We start from the raw sequence: 18,747 nt of genomic DNA, 5'->3' as shown, positions 1-18,747 counted from the left end.
TGGACATGGGAGGAAATCCTCGACGGGAGAGGACCCTGGGCTAAACCAGGGGAGTGTAGCCGCCCAAAGAGGCAACAGGAGCAGCCCAAAGAGGAGGTATGGACATGGGAGGACGAATTAGAAGGAAGAGGACCCTGGGCTCAGCCAGGAGAATATCGCCGCCCCAAAGAAGAACTGGAGGCGGCGAAAGCGGAGAGGCGCAGATATGAGGAGGCAGCACGACGTAGCGGATGGAAGCCTGAGAGGCAGCCCCAAAAATTTCTTGGGGGGGGGCTAACAGGGAGTATGGCTATGCCAGGTAGGAGACCTGGGCAGACTCCCTGTGCTTACCGGGGGGCTAGAGAGACCGGACAGGCACCGTGTTATGCAGTGGTGCGCACGGTGTCTCCAGTGCGGGTGCATAGCCCGGTGCGGTATATTCCAGCTCCGCGTGTCTGCCGGGCTAGATTGAGCGTCGAGCCTAATGCCATGAAGCCGGCTCTACGCAGCTGGTCCCCAGTGCGTCTCCTTGGGCCGGCTTACATGGCACCAGCCTTGCGCTCGGTGTCTCCGGTTCGCCTGCATAGCCCAGTGCGGGCTATTCCACCTCGCCGCACTGGCAGGGCGACCGTGAGCATTCAACCAGGTAAGGTTGGGCAGGCTCGGTGCTCAAGAGCTCCAGTGCGCCTGCACGGTCCGGTTTTTCCAGTACCACCTCCACACCCCAGCCCTCCGGTAGCAGCTCCCCGCACCAGGCTTCCTGTGCGTGTCCTCGGCCCAGTACCACCAGTGCCAGCACCACGCATCAGGCCTACAGTGCGCCTCGCCTGTCCAGCGCTGTCGGAGCCCTCCTCCTCTCCAGCGTTGTCTGAGTCTCCCGCCTGTTTAGCGCTGTTAGAGCCTTCCTTCTCTACAGCGCTGCCGGAGTCTCCCGCCTGTTCAGAACTGCCAGTTTGCAAAGAGCTGCCAGTTAGCATAGAGCTGCCAGTTAGCATAGAGCTGCCAGTTAGCATAGAGCTGCCAGTTAGCATAGAGCTGCCAGTTAGCAAGGAGCTGCCAGTCTGCAAGGAGCTGCCAGTCTGCAAGGAGCTGCCAGTCTGCAAGGAGCTGCCAGTCTGCATAGAGCTGCCAGTCTGCAAGGAGCTGCCAGTCTGCAAGGAGCCGCCAGAGCTGCCTGTCTGCAGGATGCCGCCAAAGCTGCCAGTCTGCAAGGAGCCGCCAGAGCTGCCAGTCTGCAAGGAGCCGCCAGAGCTGCCAGTTAGCATGGAGCAGCCAGGGCCGCCAGTCAGTATGGAGCAGCCAGGGCCGCCAGTCAGCATGGAGCAGCCAGGGCCGCCAGTCAGCATGGAGCAGCCAGGGCCGCCAGTCAGCATGGAGCAGCCAGTCAGCATGGAGCAGCCAGAGCAGCCAGTCAGCATGGAGCAGCCAGAGCTGCCAGTCAGCATGGAGCAGCCAGGGCCGCCAGTCAGCATGGAGCAGCCAGGGCCGCCAGTCAGCATGGAGCAGCCAGGGCCGCCAGTCAGCATGGAGCAGCCAGTCAGCATGGAGCAGCCAGTCAGCATGGAGCAGCCAGAGCAGCCAGTCAGCATGGAGCAGCCAGAGCTGCCAGTCAGCATGGAGCAGCCAGTCAGCATGGAGCAGCCAGAGCTGCCAGTCAGCATGGAGCAGCCAGTCAGCATGGAGCAGCCAGAGCTGCCAGTCATCATGGAGCAGCCAGTCAGCATGGAGCAGTCAGAGCTGCCAGTCGACCAGACTCTCCCAGATCTGCCAGTCGACCAGACTCTTCCAGATCTGCCAGTTGACCAGACTCTTCCAGATCTGCCAGTCGTCCAGACTCTTCCAGATCTGCCAGTCGTCCAGACTCTTCCAGATCTGCCAGTCGTCCAGACTCTTCCAGATCTGCCAGTCGTCCAGACTCTTCCAGATCTGCCAGTCGTCCAGACTCTTCCAGATCTGCCAGTCGTCCAGACTCTTCCAGATCTGCCAGTCGACCAGACTCTTCCAGATCTGCCAGTCGACCAGACTCTTCCAGATCTGCCAGTCGACCAGACTCTTCCAGATCTGCCAGTCGACCAGACTCTTCCAGATCTGCCAGTCGACCAGACTCTTCCAGATCTGCCAGTCGACCAGACTCTTCCAGATCTGCCAGTCGACCAGACTCTTCCAGATCTGCCAGTCGACCAGGATCTGCTGAAACCGCCAGCCAGCCAGGTTCTGGTAGTTTCTACTACCTGCCTGGGCTTCCTCTCAGTGCTGAGCTTCTTCTCAGTGCTGAGCTTCCTCTCAGTGCTGAGCTACCCATCTGTCCCGAGTTACCTCTGTCCCGAGCTGTCCCTCTGTCCCATGTTATCATTGTGGTGGGTAACCTATTTAGGGACGTTTAGGAGGGGGATTAAAACTGTCATGGAGTGGGGTCCACGTCCAGCGCCAGAGCCGCCACCGCGGACAGATGCCCACCCAGACCCTCCCCTATAGGTTCAGGTTTTGCGGCCGGAGTCCGCACCTTGGGGGGGGGGGTACTGTCACGCCCTGACCATAGTTTACTTTGTATTTTCTATGTTTTGATTGGTCAGGGTGTGATCTGAGTGGGCATTCTATGTTACATGTCTAGTTTGTCCAGTTCTATGTTCGGCCTGATATGGTTCTCAATCAGAGGCAGGTGTTCGTCATTGTCTCTGATTGGGAACCATATTTAGGTAGCCTGGGTTTCACTGTGTGTTTGTGGGTGATTGTTCCTGTCTATGTGTTTTTCACCAGATAGGCTGTTTTAGGTTTTCGTTACGTTCATCACGTTCTTTATTTTGTAGTGTTTGCATTGATTCGTGTTTTACGTTTGTTCATTAAAACATGGATCGCAATCTACACGCTGCATTTTGGTCCGACTCTCCTTCACATAAAGAAAACCGTTACAAACAGTGAAGATGCAACTCTTGGATGTTGGTCTTCTAGGCAGATTTCCTCTGTCCGGTGTCTGTGTTCTTTTGCCCATCTTAATATTTTATTTTTATTGGCCAGTTTGAGATATGGCTTTCTCTTTGCAACTCTGCTTAGAAGGCCAGCATCCCGGAGTTGCATCTTCACTGTTGACGTTGTGGGTACTATTTAATAAAGCTGCCAGTTGAGAACTTGTGAGGCGTCTGTTTCTCAAACTAGACACTCTAATGCACTTGTCCTCTTGCTCAGTTGTGCACGGGGGCCTCCCACTCATCTAATGAGGTGAAGGAATGGTTCACTCATATTTTGGGTAAACTTCCAAAAGTGAATTAAGGGAAGTGGATGATCGTAGATGACACTCCCCCTTCAAAATGCATACTATAAACAGATCAAACTCATCTTGTCTCCTCTTATCTTTGGTTGATGCAAAAAAAAAACATTCCGGCATGCACAAACTACCCATCGGCGGATTACTTTTCATTTCTAGAAAATGTTTTACTCAATTATTTCAATCAATGATGAGCGCACCCGTGATGTGATTAATTATAAATAGTAATTGCTATTAGCTAATTCATATTGTAGTTTCTGGTGTGAAAGATGTTGAATGGGTGTAGACAAAGAAGAGCTCTTCACTAGCTACCAAAACATTCAAAGGCCATTTTCTCAAAAGTGAGTTTACAAGTTTAGCAACTTTCAAAGAATAATTACTTTCCATTGTTCCTCAAAAATGCAGTGTATGATATACCATTTTTGTAGAGTCTCTAATTTTATCCAATGTAAAAAACAAACAAATTTTCTAATTTTGCTACGAAAGACTGAATCCAGCTGATGAGTCACATATACAGAAAGTATAATGATAGTGTAATCAGGCACTTACTTTGATATGAATGCAGACATGTCCAAAGTTATTTTTAGTGTGGAAAACAATAATGAAGGCAATGCGGGCGCCAGCCGGAAAATGCGCCAGGGGGAAAATGTTTGTGCAAGTAATTTTCTGACTGGAGAGGTGCAAATGTCTGGGAAAGTGCTTAGCCTCTCCTCAGCGAATAGTTTGTCCGGCTCAGTAAAGCCTCAAAACTTAAATTGTCTGCAACAGTGAAATGGGCTACTTCTATGTGAATTAATGAGGAGGCGGAACACACCTCATTGTGTCAAGAGACAATGGACAAAATTAAATAAAGAAGGTCGAGAATAGAAAATTCCGGATTTAAAAATCAGCAATGTATCAACACAAGTGGATCCCAAAAGAGGAAGGCCAAAAAATTTGAACGCAAAGGAGGTATCAAAATGAGTTAAATTAGATTCCTTTTTCAAATGCAAAAGAGGATGTAGGTTTATCATCGCCAGTAGCAGCTTTTAGCGGGTCAAGTGAGCCCAGGCCAAGCTGTTCCATTGTGCCAGAAGAAGCGACTTTGACAGAGGAGGGTACAGGTTGTCAGGTTTCGGCGGATACACCCTGAGCACCAGCTATCCCCGGGTCGGGCGGGGGGATAGGGAGCAGGGTGAGGCTAGAATCGTGTCGGCTGAGGAAACAGGTGGAAATGGGACAGACGGCCTTTTAATCTATCCAACTGACAGAGGGCATTATGCAACAAATGTGGATGCAAAAGTTAAACCACACGTGTAACCGATGTGAAATGGCTAGCTAGTTAGCGGGGTTTGCGCTAATAGCGTTCCAATCGGTGACGTCACTCACTCTGAGACCTTGAAGTAGTTGTTCCGCTTGCTCTGCAAGGGCCGCGGCTTTTGTTGAGCGATGGGTAATGTTAGGGTCAATCGAATCTGGTATCAGGATAAATATGACAATGAGTCACCCCATTGTATGCTATGAATTTTTATTAGCTAAGCAATAAGTGGTAAATGCAATTTTCGTATATACGGGCTCTCTGTCACACCTCGCAGGGCAAACAGAGAACTGACTTGTTCCTGACAAAAATATTATAATATACTCTTGACAGAAGTAGTTCCTGCTTCCGAGCTGGCCTGTCAGAGTAGAGACTGGGCGTGGTTTAAACTCACTCAGCCTATCGTTGATTGTTGGCGCCCGAGCTGGTCCCAGCCCCCTAAGCGCTTCAGCGATCAGTCGTTGTAGTTGTGTAGAATATACAGTTATTAGGCACCTGGCTCCTGTTATCTAACAAAATACTGTTTGTTCTCGCAACACTACGTTCTGAATGTGCCCCCCCCAACTCATTGCACAGTTCCTGTCTTCATGTTATTCTGTATTTTTCCATCATGAGAAAGGCCCATGGCCCTGAAACTGTTAACAATGTCTCAAATCAGCTATGTTGCATAACACATACATCCACACAAGACAACAGCAGATAATATTCAATCACATATATGGTAACGGGCTATAATGCATAACACAGAATCCTCATAGTAAAGATGGTTCGTGGTTGTTGTGTGCAGGGGGTCCCTGGTTCAGCCCCGGTAGGGGCGAGGAGAGGAACGGAAGCTATACTGTTTCACTCGTGTAAGCCTATTGGCCCATTCCCAAGAGATGACGAAAGGCGGTGTTTTTCCGAGTCGTATTACACCACTACAACCAAGGCAGGAATCAAATTACCACGTGGCTATGTTATTCGGCCAAACTAGATTGCGTATTGTGAGCCTTGCTGGCTGTTCTGAGATCGGAGTGCCCCTTTCTTCTCTGATGCGTGGGTGACATCCCAGATTTACATGAATAATGGAAGCTCAATGGCACTATTGACGCAGAAATGGAGAGAGGCGTGAGTAAACGCAGCAAATTTCTGGCGACAGGTGTTGGAGCGCATAGTTAATGTAACTCTCACACTTGCATTGTGGCGTTCAGACGGCACCGTGAAAAGCTGGGGCAGGCCAACAGTACAATTGAACTGCTGTCATTTTACAACCCAGTTCTGAAACAACTTTTAGAACACCCCGCAGGATCCGTGAACTATCTCAGTCCTCAAATCAAAAAATGAGCTGATGTATATTTTAGCCGAGAGAGTGAAGTGTGACATGCAGGGAGAGATGCAGGAAGCCCTTTTTTTATTTTATTATTATGACACCACACCGGATGTATCCAAAGTAGACCAGTTAAGCCAAGTGTATCGCTATGTGAGAGTGATAAGGGATGCAAATAATGTCGCCACAGATCTGACCATCACAGAGTCGTTTTTAGGATTTCTGGAGACTGCTGACACGTCCTAAAATCCTGGGCAGCATAGAGGATAATGGGCTGGATATTTCAAAATGTCGTGGGCAGGGAGGTATGATGTAGCTGCTGACATGAGCGGGGTCTATTCGGGTGTGCAGGCCAGAATATCCGAAAAAGAGCCGCTTGCTGTTTGTGTGCATTGCGCAGCACCCAATCTTAACCTGGCTATTCAAGTTTTATAAAACTGTTGAACTGTTATACACCTTCTTCGGGCATAGCATAAAGAGATGGTCAATGTTGAGTGGTATATTTGATTATGCATCAGAGAAAAAAATGTAACTCTAAAACGACTGTGTCCCACCCGCAGGTCATTTAGATATGAGTCCCTTGCGGCCCAGAGATACAGATATGTGGACGTAATGAAGGCCCTCACCAAGATTGTGCTTTTAAGTGACAAGAAGGGCGAGAGGGATGCCTGCACAGAGCAGTCAGCCTACGCAAGGACATGATAAAGGTCCTGTCCGGATTACGACGGGGTTTTGAGATGGCCAAAGTCACTGCAAAGACGCTTGCAGACAAAAATGGGAAGCTCAGAACGCATTTGAATACATTCGGAGAAGGAAGGTTAGGCGTCATTTTAATGAGCTATGTGAGGACGAGCGACTGTCTGATGGGGAGAGTCGTTTTAGTGTCAACGTCTTTAATGCAAACCCTGACATCGTTATCTACCAGCTGTCAAACCGATTTAAAAGTATGCGGGCAACATCAAGTCTGTTTGACTCCATCCATCCCACTACCCTGGCCAACGCAGATGATGATGCGCTCTTCGAGACCGCCAGCCGGCTGGCTGAACATTACAGCAAAGATATATCAGCAAGCTTCCCTGGCCAATTACTCTCTTTCAGGGCCTGTTTTTAAGAATGTAAATAGCAAAGCACACTACAGTGAGAGACCTGGCCAATATGCTCATTGTGGATAACAATTCAGTCACTGCTACATTTGGGGAAGTAGTTACAGCGATGCTATTTTTTTAGGACTCTGCCTTTAATTAACGGTAGCCAGTGCCGAGCGCTCCTTTTCCAAAGGTAAAATAATGAAATCATACCTGCGGAGCAGCATGGTACAGGAGAGACTGAGTGGGTTGACCATTCTGTCCATTGAAAACACCAGGTCCAGGACCATGAATTTCAATTGTCAACGACTTCCGCAGAGCGCAAGGCCCGTCGAATGCCAATCAAATGAGTGAGTGAGTTTAGATTATTACAGGGCAGGCTACCCAGATAAATCGATATTCATTTACATTGCTTGTCTTTCTGTCTTTGGAAACCATGTTCTGGTGCACGGCCGCTGAGCCATTTCATTGTCATCATAGCCTATACTTTTAACTAGGCTATGGTAATAATAGTAAGCACTTACGCTGTTTCAATGCTCCACTTGATTGATTTGCTGGTGTTTTTGCTCTAGGCCTCTGTGGGAGGCAGATCATTTGAAATACCGGTTTTGCACCATGCATAACTTCAGCTAGCATGCACTCGGTCATTAGCTGTGTTTTGGTGTTTCAGTCAAGAGATTGATCTATATATTTATGTTTTGTAATATAGGCTATTGCCTATTATTTGCAGATAAAATAGGGTGGTTTTTTTTTGACCGCTTTGTTCTTTCCGTGGTGCTGATCGACTTTTAAACGGGTTAATTTCTGACCGCCATCCATAGCGTTGAATGTATTGGCTATATTGCGGCTTCTCTGGTAACAGCTTCAAATGTGCCCTTAGACTAGGTTCTATTACCACACAGCCTTACCAAAAAAATAATTTGAATTTGAGGGGCAATATGACTGGTGATAGGGGCCCATCATTTTTGGGGGGCATCTGGGCCCGTCATGATTAAACTACGCTACTGCACAGACACACAGACACAGTCACCGCCACACACTGCTCCTAATCTACATATTTTTTTGGTCTATAAATAAACCTTTGAGGAGATTGGTCGTTTGCCAATTTTTAGGCGTTATAAAACATTACCCTTTTTTTCTGATCAGGAGAATCAACTGTCAATTTACGGATAATATTAAGAATACGAGTATAGCCCGGTTGTCACAACAACACAGTGGATAATTGTGATAAGTAGGCTAAAGGGGACGCCTGATAGCGATACATGGAGGCTGAGAAGCCCAGCGGTTCTATTGTTAACTGACTACAGTCCTAACACCATGGTGTATCTTTAATTAAAGATACTGTCCGTTTCAGTGTGTTTGAATTGATAGGAACGACTGAGGGGGAGAAATGAGAGAGGTGGGGAGTCGGAGAGAGAAATACATGAAAAATAGGCTTCTCAATCCATTCTCTATCTAATTAAAGTTTGTCTAAGAAAAACGTAGTGTTTTTTTCTACCTTGCATAGTTATTTTATTGGAATGTTTTTGTAGTTTAATTAAAGTCTACCCACTCACACTCCAAGCCCCCCTCCCCGCACACGTCAGCATATTTTAGCAGCATAAATACTTGATGAGCTGTGTATGTGTGTGTGTGTGTGTGTGTGGCGTGGCGTGGGAGGACAGGGACTGACAGTGTTGAACACTGATACTTTGGGATCATCAATCTGTTTCAGGGTAATAACAGAGATGACAAGACAGAGAAGTAGATCTCGCCCCCGTAACAAACTAGGTCAGCTGACACGCTGCGTTAGTCTTGGGCTGGAGACAAATGCAGTTTCTGTGAGAATATGCATCCATCTGAAATATATATTTTTTATGATTTAAGCACAAATAACTACAAGGTATTTCAGATCAGTTCCCCCAATACGAAACATTAGGGTTAAAAAAACGCTAAATTGGACCTTGGATCATAGTCTAGAAGTAACTTCCTCCAGCTCCTGTTCCTGCTTCCGCAGGACTTGTCTTGGGAGTGGTTGGGAGGGTAATTGGCGGGAAGGGTTGCCTCCCCATTCCCACCTCACAGTCATCTTCAATCTCCCAACTCCTACCTAATCAACACTTTACCAATGTTTATTGGCTTCCTTGATAAAGATGAGCAAAAAAAGACTGCGCTGTATGGAATAAATAATACAAATACTGAGCCACAGTGTATTTTATTTTATTTTAGACTAATAGAATTGCTCAGAGAAAGAGATTTTGTTTAACAAGTAATAAAAACAAAATATGAAAGAAAAGGGTCAAAATGATTGGATCCCCAGTTTTCAATACTCCAGCACCCTCCCCTTGCTAGGATAACGACACTGAGCCTTTGGCATTGTTCTTTCGAAGGCTAAACCCAGCATTGGTGTGCTTGACCAAAGACCTCTATTTTAATGTCATCTAACCATAGCACCACCTGGAGTTTGCTAAATGGCAATGGCACTTAGATTGGAGCCGGTGCTATGGTGGGTTTGCACACAGAGAGAGATGCACCCAGATAGAGATGCAAACTGTGCAGAAATGGTTTAGATCACCCAGTAACAATGCGCTGCTCTCTCTCTCTGTACTCCATGTGTCTGCAGCAATAAAGACCCATTCATAGTTAATGGCCCTTCATCAAGCTAAAGTGCTCTCCTCTCCAGAATATTAGTGGTGTGGTGTACTAACCTATAACTGGGTGTTTAACCATGTAGCTGTCACAGAATATATAGCATGGAGATCACATCTGGGTCAACAACAATGGAGACTCACTGTGAGCTTGAATGAATACGACTGCCCTCTTGGAGTTGTGTGGGCGTGCATTTGTGTGTAGTATAGCATGTAAGAGACTCATCGGTCTCTCAGGAAAGTAAATGACCCATGTCTCCTACATGTCTTTCACTTATACATGACTATGTATCTGTGTAATAGATCAGGTTGTATGGAACAGCCTCGAATATATTTCCATTTTTCTCTGTCTATATGGAAAAAAGAGAATGGATGTACTTTACATGTGTGTCATATCAAGAGTGTTTTGGAGTTGTGAAGTGGTCATGTCAAGAGTTAAGCGTTAGGATTTGTAGGCTGTGTTGAATGACCATCAGAGTCTCTATAACATTATGGTGTGTTCCTGTTCTTCTCCTCAGGGGGCTAAACTGCCCATGTCCATCATTATCGTGGGAGTGGGACAGGCTGAGTTTGACGGTAAGTAGCTGCATCTCACTTAGTTTACGATACTTGTTGTTGTAGTTTTTTTTATAGCAAAAAAATATCAAAGGAAAAAGTTACTACCTGGTATTGTTGCTCAATACTCACATTGCCTGAAACTGTACTAAAACTCGTTTAAAATGAAGGTTTATTAAACTTTAACCTAGTATTTAATGTTTCAAATATAACCTAGTATTTCATGTTTCAAATATAACCTAGTGTTTCATGTTTAAACTCTACCAAGATCCGATGATATATCATTTAACGTATGAGGCTGATTGTTAGTGCCCGATTGATACAGTCAGACAACTAATCAAAAAGCAATCTACGCTCCGTCCATATTCTCATTATCACCATTAACCTGGCCTGAAAGCTATACTGAACAAAAATATAAACGCAACATGTAAGTATTGGTCCCATGTATCATGAGCTGAAATAAAAGATCCCAGAAATGTTCCATACACACAAAAAGCTTATTTCTTTAAAATGAGGGAGCTCATTTAAAATGAGCTTATTTGAGCTTATTTCTCAAGTTTTGAAGGAGTGTGCAATTGGCATGCTGACTGCAGTAATTTTCACCAGAGCTATTGCAAGAGAATTGAATGTTAATTTCTCTACCATAAGCCGCCTTCAACGTCGTTTTAGAGAATTTGTCAGTACGTCCAACTGGCCTCACAAACGCAGACCACGTGTAACCACGCCAACCCAGGACCTCCACATCCGGCTTCTTCACCTGCAGGATAGTCTTGAGACCAGCCAACTGGACAGCTGATGAAACTGCGGAGTATTTATGTCTGTAATAAAGCCCTTTTGTAGTGAAAAACTAATTCTGATTGGCTGGGCCTGGCTCCCCAGTGGGTGGGCCTGGCTCCTCCCAGGCCCACCCATGGCTGTGCCCCTTTCCCAGTCAGTTGAAATCCATAGATTAGGGCCTAATTTATTTATCTAAATTGACTGATTTCCTTATATGGACTGTAAACTCAGTAAAACCGTTGAAATTGTTGCATTTTATATTTTTGTTCAATATAAGTTATTGAGAGCGATTCAATTTCTACAATTCACACACAGCAGCCAGGTACAGTAGCTGTAGCCCCTATTCGCTCTCACTTCTAGCAATTAGTTAGACGGATGGCCTGCAAGACCATTAGCAACAAATTTGATTCAGCAGAGGAGAGGGAGGGAGGGAGAGAGAGAGACAACACGTGTGCCTACTGTACGTGCAGTGCATGCGTGTTTGTGTGTGGAGGAGAGTAGAGTGGTATGGTGTTGAAGGGTTTTTAATGTAATGTAGTTTAAAGTAATCAGGGCTAATGGATGGGTTCATCCTGGTTCTGACAAGTTCCATAATGTGGAAAAAGTCAAGGGGTCTGAATACTTTCCCGAATTCACTGTATATAAGTTGTTTGTCGTAAAATATGTTGTCTCCAGTTCCAATCGATCTCTCGGTATTTAGGGACAACAACAAAAAAACAGACAAGTCTTACTTTCTTCTCAGTTCTTCCCTGTATTTGAGGTTTAAAAATACTTCTGGAGTTTCGAATTTCCACTTTCAAACGTCAGACTTGATTTTCCCAGAGGGGGAAAAAAATGTGTCAACCCCTACAGAAATGTAGATGAATTCTAAATCTACGTAGTAATAATAATAGTAGATGTTGCTGCTGGATTGTTACCCTGCCGTAGCAATACATCTCTAATGAAGATCCTACATCTGTACTGGGCACACACACCCTTTAAAAATGTACAAACAAAAAAAACAGAAATTGTATTTCATCATGTTCCTCGTTTCTCTTGTGAACGAGATGCTCCTCTCAACGAGACTAACCTTGATACATCTTGGTTCAAAACAAATGCGTTGTACATGTTCGGGGTTGTGTGATCTCTTTACCTTGCAGCCATGGTGGAGTTGGACGGTGATGACATCAGAATTTCATCCAGAGGGAAGCTTGCAGAGAGAGATATTGTCCAGGTGACTCACACAGACACACACACACACACACACACACACACAAGCACACGCGCGCGCACACACAGTTCAGTGACGCAAACTGACCATGAACACGGCTATAAACAAACACATCGTAACCTTGAGCAGTAGAAATGTCCGGGTTTTCCAGGAGGTCTTTATCCAGAGTAAGACTTTGTACAGACATTGTACAAGAGGGGTTAAGTAAATGGATGAATGGAAGGTTACATTGCTTTGTTAAATTGATTTCAAGAGGAATTTCAAGGAATTTCAAAACGGGAAGGTATACAGAGTAAAAATCCTGGGAATGCTGGTTAACTGTTGTGTAAAAGAACAACAAGGCGAAGGCAGTACAAAGGATGAGCCTTATCAGTATTAATGATTGTTTCATTTCTATTTAACCTGTATTTGACTAGGCTAGTCTGTTAAAGAACAAATTGTTATTTACAATGTTGGCCTACCGGGGAACAGTGGGTTAGCTGCCTTGTTCAGGGGCAGAACGACAGATTTTTACCTTCCCAGATCGGGGATTCAATCCAGCAACCTTCCGGTTACTGTCCCAACGCTCTAACCACTAGGCTCAAAAGGATGTATAAATATGTGTAATGTATTATTAATGAAAATGTTCATATGTTGTAGTGTTATCCCAGGCTGTTTCTCAGTTGCTATCGTGTCTTTGCTCTCTCCCTGTCAGTTTGTCCCATTTAGAGACTACATGGACCGAACAGGAAATCACGTGTTAAGTATGGCCCGGCTAGCCAAGGATGTCCTGGCTGAGATCCCTGATCAGTTAATCTCCTATATGAAGAGTAGGGGTGTCAAACCCAACCCCACACCGCCTCCCTACACACCCCCTGGACACACACACCACACACAGATCTGAGCCCACCACACAAACCTTTACACTGAGTACTGACGAGAGACGGAGTCAAAGATTTGCAGACCCTGGGAACTCTCTACTTCCTGATTGGAATGTTGGGACGGGAAGTGATGTAATAGGAAGTTGCTGAAGCAATAGGTGTTTGTGTCAGGACTCTCCCAGACAGGTGACTCTCTGGAGAAGACAACAGCATTTCTGTTCATTGTGATTCTATCTATTCTGTCTGTTTCTCTGCGAAAGAGAGACGGCAATGGACAGACCATACAAGGACTTGTCTTTTTATCAACATACATGGGCCAGTGACTGTTTCTTCTTGTCTTGTTTGAGAGCGGGTGGGTGAAGGGGTCATGTGGGGTCATATTGTGGTTGAAACTTGTGCCTGTCTGTGATCTGGTTGTCTAACTGTAATGGGACAAGTGGAACTCTCATCTGAACTCTGATCTTTGACTTTTGACCTAGCTCGCCATTGGTGTATTAGAGTGTGTGATAAGGTGATGTTTTTGGATACTTTTCCATTCATTTTTGTTTTGTTTTGTTTTGGGCCTAAGACACATTCCCATATTAATTTGTAGCTTTATGATTTAAGGTTGAAAAAAAGAAAAGTGTTTTCACCTTGTGAGTTTTCTTTTTTAGTCATTGAGTGTCTTTGCTCTTTGTACTCCCATAAGTTGTAGACTCTTCTCTTGCTTTCTATTTTAAAGCATGTTCGTATATAGGATGGAATTCCCCATATGTCTGTATTTATAATGTATCAAAAGTGGCATGGATATATAAGGATATATAATTAATATGTGACCATCCAGTTTGGATTTCTCAATTACAAACAAGGATAGTTTAACAATATGGAGAAGCACAAGGGAGAACTCATCATAGCTCTCTAAACCACTTAACCACCACCACAGGAATGTAACTATGCACATCAGCGTTTGGACACACTAGAACCTGTCTGTGACATACATACATACATACATACATACATCAGAAGTATTGCTTTATTTTTTTCAAGGGTTCTGATAGTTTACCGTGTCCTATATTTCATCAGTCAAAGAGTGAAAATATATACAACTCTTTCAACTACTATTTTCTTCTCTCTCTCTCTCTCCATCTCCCCAATTCCCATAGTGAATGGATTTTTGTTTATTGACATTAAACTGCTGGATAAAGACAGCAAATGTATTCACTTGAATCACATTGAATTCCATTGAAACCTTTTCATAACCAACAATAACTCGCCCACCAGTCCTTTACTGTCCACCCCTCTCTCTCTCTGGTCACCCAACAGCTTCTCTGCTCCCTGAGAATAAGCCATTATTGTGTTATAATCAGATGAAGCCAGGCAAATTAAATCAAGCTGAGGAGTATAGACAGTCTGGACACCTGCTGCACGGTGCACACATAGACAGACAGACAGAGGGACAAATCTCCTCAGCTAGCTAAATACTCTGTAGGCCTTAACGTACTGTAGACAGCATTCCAACCAAGCCTGATAAAACAACTAAGGTTGAACAATTCTGTTAACTTTTCCAAAATGTACAGGTTTTCCAGAAATCCTGCTTTGAAAATTCCTGGAATCACAAGGAACATTCCTTGAAAACCTAGGACTTTTTGCAAAGTTACCGGAGTTTTGCAACCCTATTCACAGCTCTCTTCTCTTGGAGTCATACTCGCTAAGAGTACTGTATGTTTTGGAAATGGCTAAACCTGGTTCTGTACAGTGTTGTGTATAATATATGGGGATAAAGACAAATGGTATATCTGATATCTATACAGTTAATTATATGGCTTGTTTTTTCTTACTAAGTGGTGTGAACCTAGAGTATCAGGAGTGAGTGTGTGTGTTCAATAATAAGAGTGGTTTACAACAGTACATATTCCTACTGATAAACTTTAAGGAAAGCACTTTATTCTATTCCTTAACAGGTGTACTGGTACTTCGACAGTATGTTTATTTATACATTTTTAGAGATAGTGATGATCTTATTGATATATTATATGATTCACTTAATTTTTTCTGGAATTTGTATGATAAAAAGCCATTTATTCTGCCGACAACTCCACAATAATAGAAGTAGACTTGCACACTGACTTCAATGGGGATGTTATTCGTTCTAGTAATTCTATTTCTATGGCTACGCTATAAAAAAAATAGTATTTATTTTTAAATGTTTAACTAGGCAAGTCAGTTAAGAAAAAATTCTTATTTTCAATGAGGGCCTATGAACAGTGGGTTAACTGCTTTGTTCAGGGGCAGAACAACAGATTTGTGCTAGGGGATTTGAACTTGCAACCTTTGGGTTACTAGTCCAATGCTCTAACCACTAGGCTCCGCTGCCAAGTCCTCAATCTTGCCTCAATCGACCCCTGATCTGTAGGATTGCCAGATTGTGAACAAGGTCCATCCACTCACCTGGGATGGAAAGACAGTGTTTTATATTCTGTGCCAACTATCTGTAACACTAGTCCCATTTATTACTGGTTCTAGCTTGCGTCCTTGTCCTGATCTTATCCACATTCTGAATGTCTACACCGGTCAAAAAATGCGCAATCAAAAGACACATTGTGATCTGATTGGGATCTGATCATTCTGCCCACCTCTGGAGGTAGTCAGACACACATCATGTCTGGATATCTTACAGGTGTAGACAGATCTGGACAGAGAAACCATTTAAATCATCATTATTCAACCATCTAAAATCATTGAAAAGTGGCACCAATATCCGATTACATCAATATGTGTCTTACAATAAATAAATATTTTTTTGAATGAATAGCTGTGAAGCTATTTGCATAAAGGAAGTGCCAGGAAATCTGATCGCAATGCAGATGGATATCAGACACGTTTTAAGCACATTTCTGTGTAGATCCATTTCTGGAAATGTGGGCACAATCAGAATGTAGACAAGATCAGGACAAAGGATCCATATTAGCACCAGGTATAAATGGGATTATAGACACCATTTCATCTGGACTAATGGCCACAAATTCAGTGGGCTGTCAACTTTCTCTTCTCTCTCTCTCTCATGCCTGGCCATTTCTGTTGTTGCCGTGAGATCTCTTGACAGGAGGAGAGATCACACATGGGAAAACTGTAACCGACCAGCATGTTGCAACAATTAATTGTTCATTATTTTTTATTAACACCATTTTTTGTGATCCTCCTCTTTTCACCTTTGTTGTTTATCCCTCGGGTTTCTCATGTGCATGGTTCCCTCTTTTTATTTGAAACGTTTTTTTGTTGTTGTATATGATCGTTGTCATACGGTGGGTTGTGAAATGCTTTGTATTGGATTGCCTTAAATGAAAATGAATTAAAAAAACAAATGACTACTTTTATAAAAATTGTTGCTGAGTTGTACTTTGATGTCCCAATTAGTTAGTTAAATAAAGTTCAACCTGGACTGTACTGTGTATAGACTGTAGAACAAACATTTTACCACACACTAACAATATACTGTAGTCCTTCCTGCAACAAATTGTGAAATAAATGGTTTGTGATTTTTTTTAAAAATCAAGCTAATGTTAACCTATGGTCAGCTGAGAAGTTAATTTGTCTTGATGCCAAATCTCCCATCGACAAACAGGACACTAAGGCCTAAAGGGGTCATTCCTCAGTGTCCTCTAAAAAAAGGCCTCATTGACACTAACGCCAGAGTCCAGAGATTGACTTCCCCGGGCCTGAACCAGCTGACCCCCCCCAATGTACATTTACCCTGGCCCCCCATCCCCATGGACATTTATAATTGCTACAGTTGAAGTCGGAAGTTAACATACACTTAGGTTGGAGTCATTAAAACTATTTCAACCACTCCACAGATTTTTTAAATTTAAATTTTTTTAAATTTTACTCCATTTTCTCCCCAATTTCATGGTATCCAATTGTTAGTAGTTACTATATTGTCTCATTGCAACAACTCCCGTACGGGCTCGAGAGAGATGAAGGTCGAAAGCCATGCGTCCTCCGAAACACAACCCAACCAAGCCACACTTCTTAACACAACTTGGATGAAAAGGTGCCCATTGTAAACGGCCAGCTCCTCAGTCTCAGATGCTAATATATGCATATTATTAGTATTGGATAGAAAACACTCTAAAGTTTCCAAAACTGTCAAAATATTGTCAGTGAGTATAACAGAACTGATATTGCAGGCGAAACCCTGAGGAAAATCAAAACAGGAAGTGGCTTCTATTTTGAAAACTCCATGTTCCATAGCCTCCCTTTGCTGGATTTAAAGGGATATGAACCAGATTCCTTTTCCTATCGCTTACTCAAGGTGTCAACAGTCTTCAGACATAGTTTCAGGATTTTATTTTTAAAAATGAGCCAGAACAATAACATCGCGTCAAGTGGTCACATGAGTTTTGCTCGCACAGCAGAGTTTGGATAGGTATTGCTTTTCCCTCTCCTACTGTGAAAGACATTTGCGGTTGATATATTATCGATTATATATTTTAAAACCAACCTTAGGATTGATTATAAAAAACGTTTGACATGTTTCTGTGGACATTATGGAAACTAATTGGAATTTTCGTCTGCGTTGTCGTGACCGCTCTTTCCTGTGGATTTCTGAACATAACGCGACAAACAAACAGAGGTATTTTGGATATAAAGATAATCTTTATAGAACAAAAGGAACATTTGTTGTGTAACTGGGAGTCTCGTGAGTGAAAACATCCGAAGATCATCAAAGGTAAACGATTAATTTGATTGCTTTTCTGATTTTCGTGACCAAGCTTCCTGATGCTAAGTGTACTCAATGTTTTGTCGTGCGATCGATAAACTTACACAAATGCTTGGATTGCTTTCGCTGTAAAGCATCATTTCAAAATCTGACACGACAGGTGGATTAACAAAAGGCTAAACTGTGTTTTCCTATATTGCACTTGTGATTTCATGAATATAAATATGTTTAGTAATATTTATTGAATATGCTATTCAGTGGTTGTTGATGACACTTATCCCGATAGGAGGATTGCAGTCATAAGTTTTAACAAACTATAGTTTTGGCAAGTCGGTTAGGACATCTACTTTGTGCATGACACAAGTCATTTTTCCAACAATTGTTTACAGACAGATTATTTCACTTATAATTCACTATATCACAATTCCAGTGGGTCAGAAGTTTACATTCACCATGTTGACTGTGCCGGTAAACAGCTTGGAAAATCCACAAAATTATGTCATGGCTTTCGAAGCTTCTGATAGGTTAATTGACATAATTTGAGTCAATTGGAGGTGTACCTCTGGATGTATTTCAAGGCCTACCTTCAAACTCAGTGCCTCTGCTTGACGTCATGGGAAAATCAAAAGAAATCAGCCAAGACCTCAGAAAAAACATTGTAGACCTCCACAAGTCTGGTTCATCCTTGGGAGCAATTTCCAAATGCCTGAAGGTACCACATTCAGCTGCACTAACAATAATATGCAAGTATAAACACATTGGGACCACGTAGTCGTCATACCACTCAAGAAGGAGACACGTTCTGTCTCCTATAGATGAACGTACTTTGGTGCGAAAAGTGCAAATCAATCCTAGAACAACCGCAAAAGACCGTATGAAGATGCTGGAGGAAACAGGTACAAAAGTGTTTATATCCACAGTAAAACGAGTCCTATGTCAACATAACCTGAAAGGCCGCTCAGCAAGGAAGAAGCCACTGCTCCAAAACCGGTTTGCAACTGCACATGGGGACATGATCGTATTTTTTGGAGAAATGTACACTGGTCTGATGAAACAAAAATATAACTGTTTGGCCATAATGACCAAAAAA

General features: G+C 43.5%; 1 protein-coding gene across 2 annotated transcripts in view; it reads left to right on the top strand.

Moving 5' to 3' along the window:
• Nucleotides 1–16,317, top strand: part of LOC110527714 (copine-5) — a 192,855-nt gene extending 176,538 nt beyond the window's left edge. For both annotated transcript variants that reach the window (XM_036983207.2, XM_036983206.2), the window contains 3 exons: nucleotides 10,075–10,132; nucleotides 12,028–12,101; nucleotides 12,793–16,317. In XM_036983207.2, coding sequence (XP_036839102.1) covers nucleotides 10,075–10,132; nucleotides 12,028–12,101; nucleotides 12,793–12,981 — 321 coding nt within the window. In that variant the 3' untranslated portion in view covers nucleotides 12,982–16,317. The remainder of the gene's footprint in view (nucleotides 1–10,074; nucleotides 10,133–12,027; nucleotides 12,102–12,792) is intronic.
• Nucleotides 16,318–18,747: the final 2,430 nt, after the last annotated feature.

This window comes from Oncorhynchus mykiss, chromosome 7 (assembly GCF_057628025.1).
Source record: "Oncorhynchus mykiss isolate SJ-2025 chromosome 7, ASM5762802v1, whole genome shotgun sequence".
NCBI lineage: Eukaryota > Metazoa > Chordata > Actinopteri > Salmoniformes > Salmonidae > Oncorhynchus > Oncorhynchus mykiss.
The sequence above is the reverse complement of the archived record's forward strand: the minus strand, read 5'-3'. Positions and strand labels throughout refer to the sequence as shown.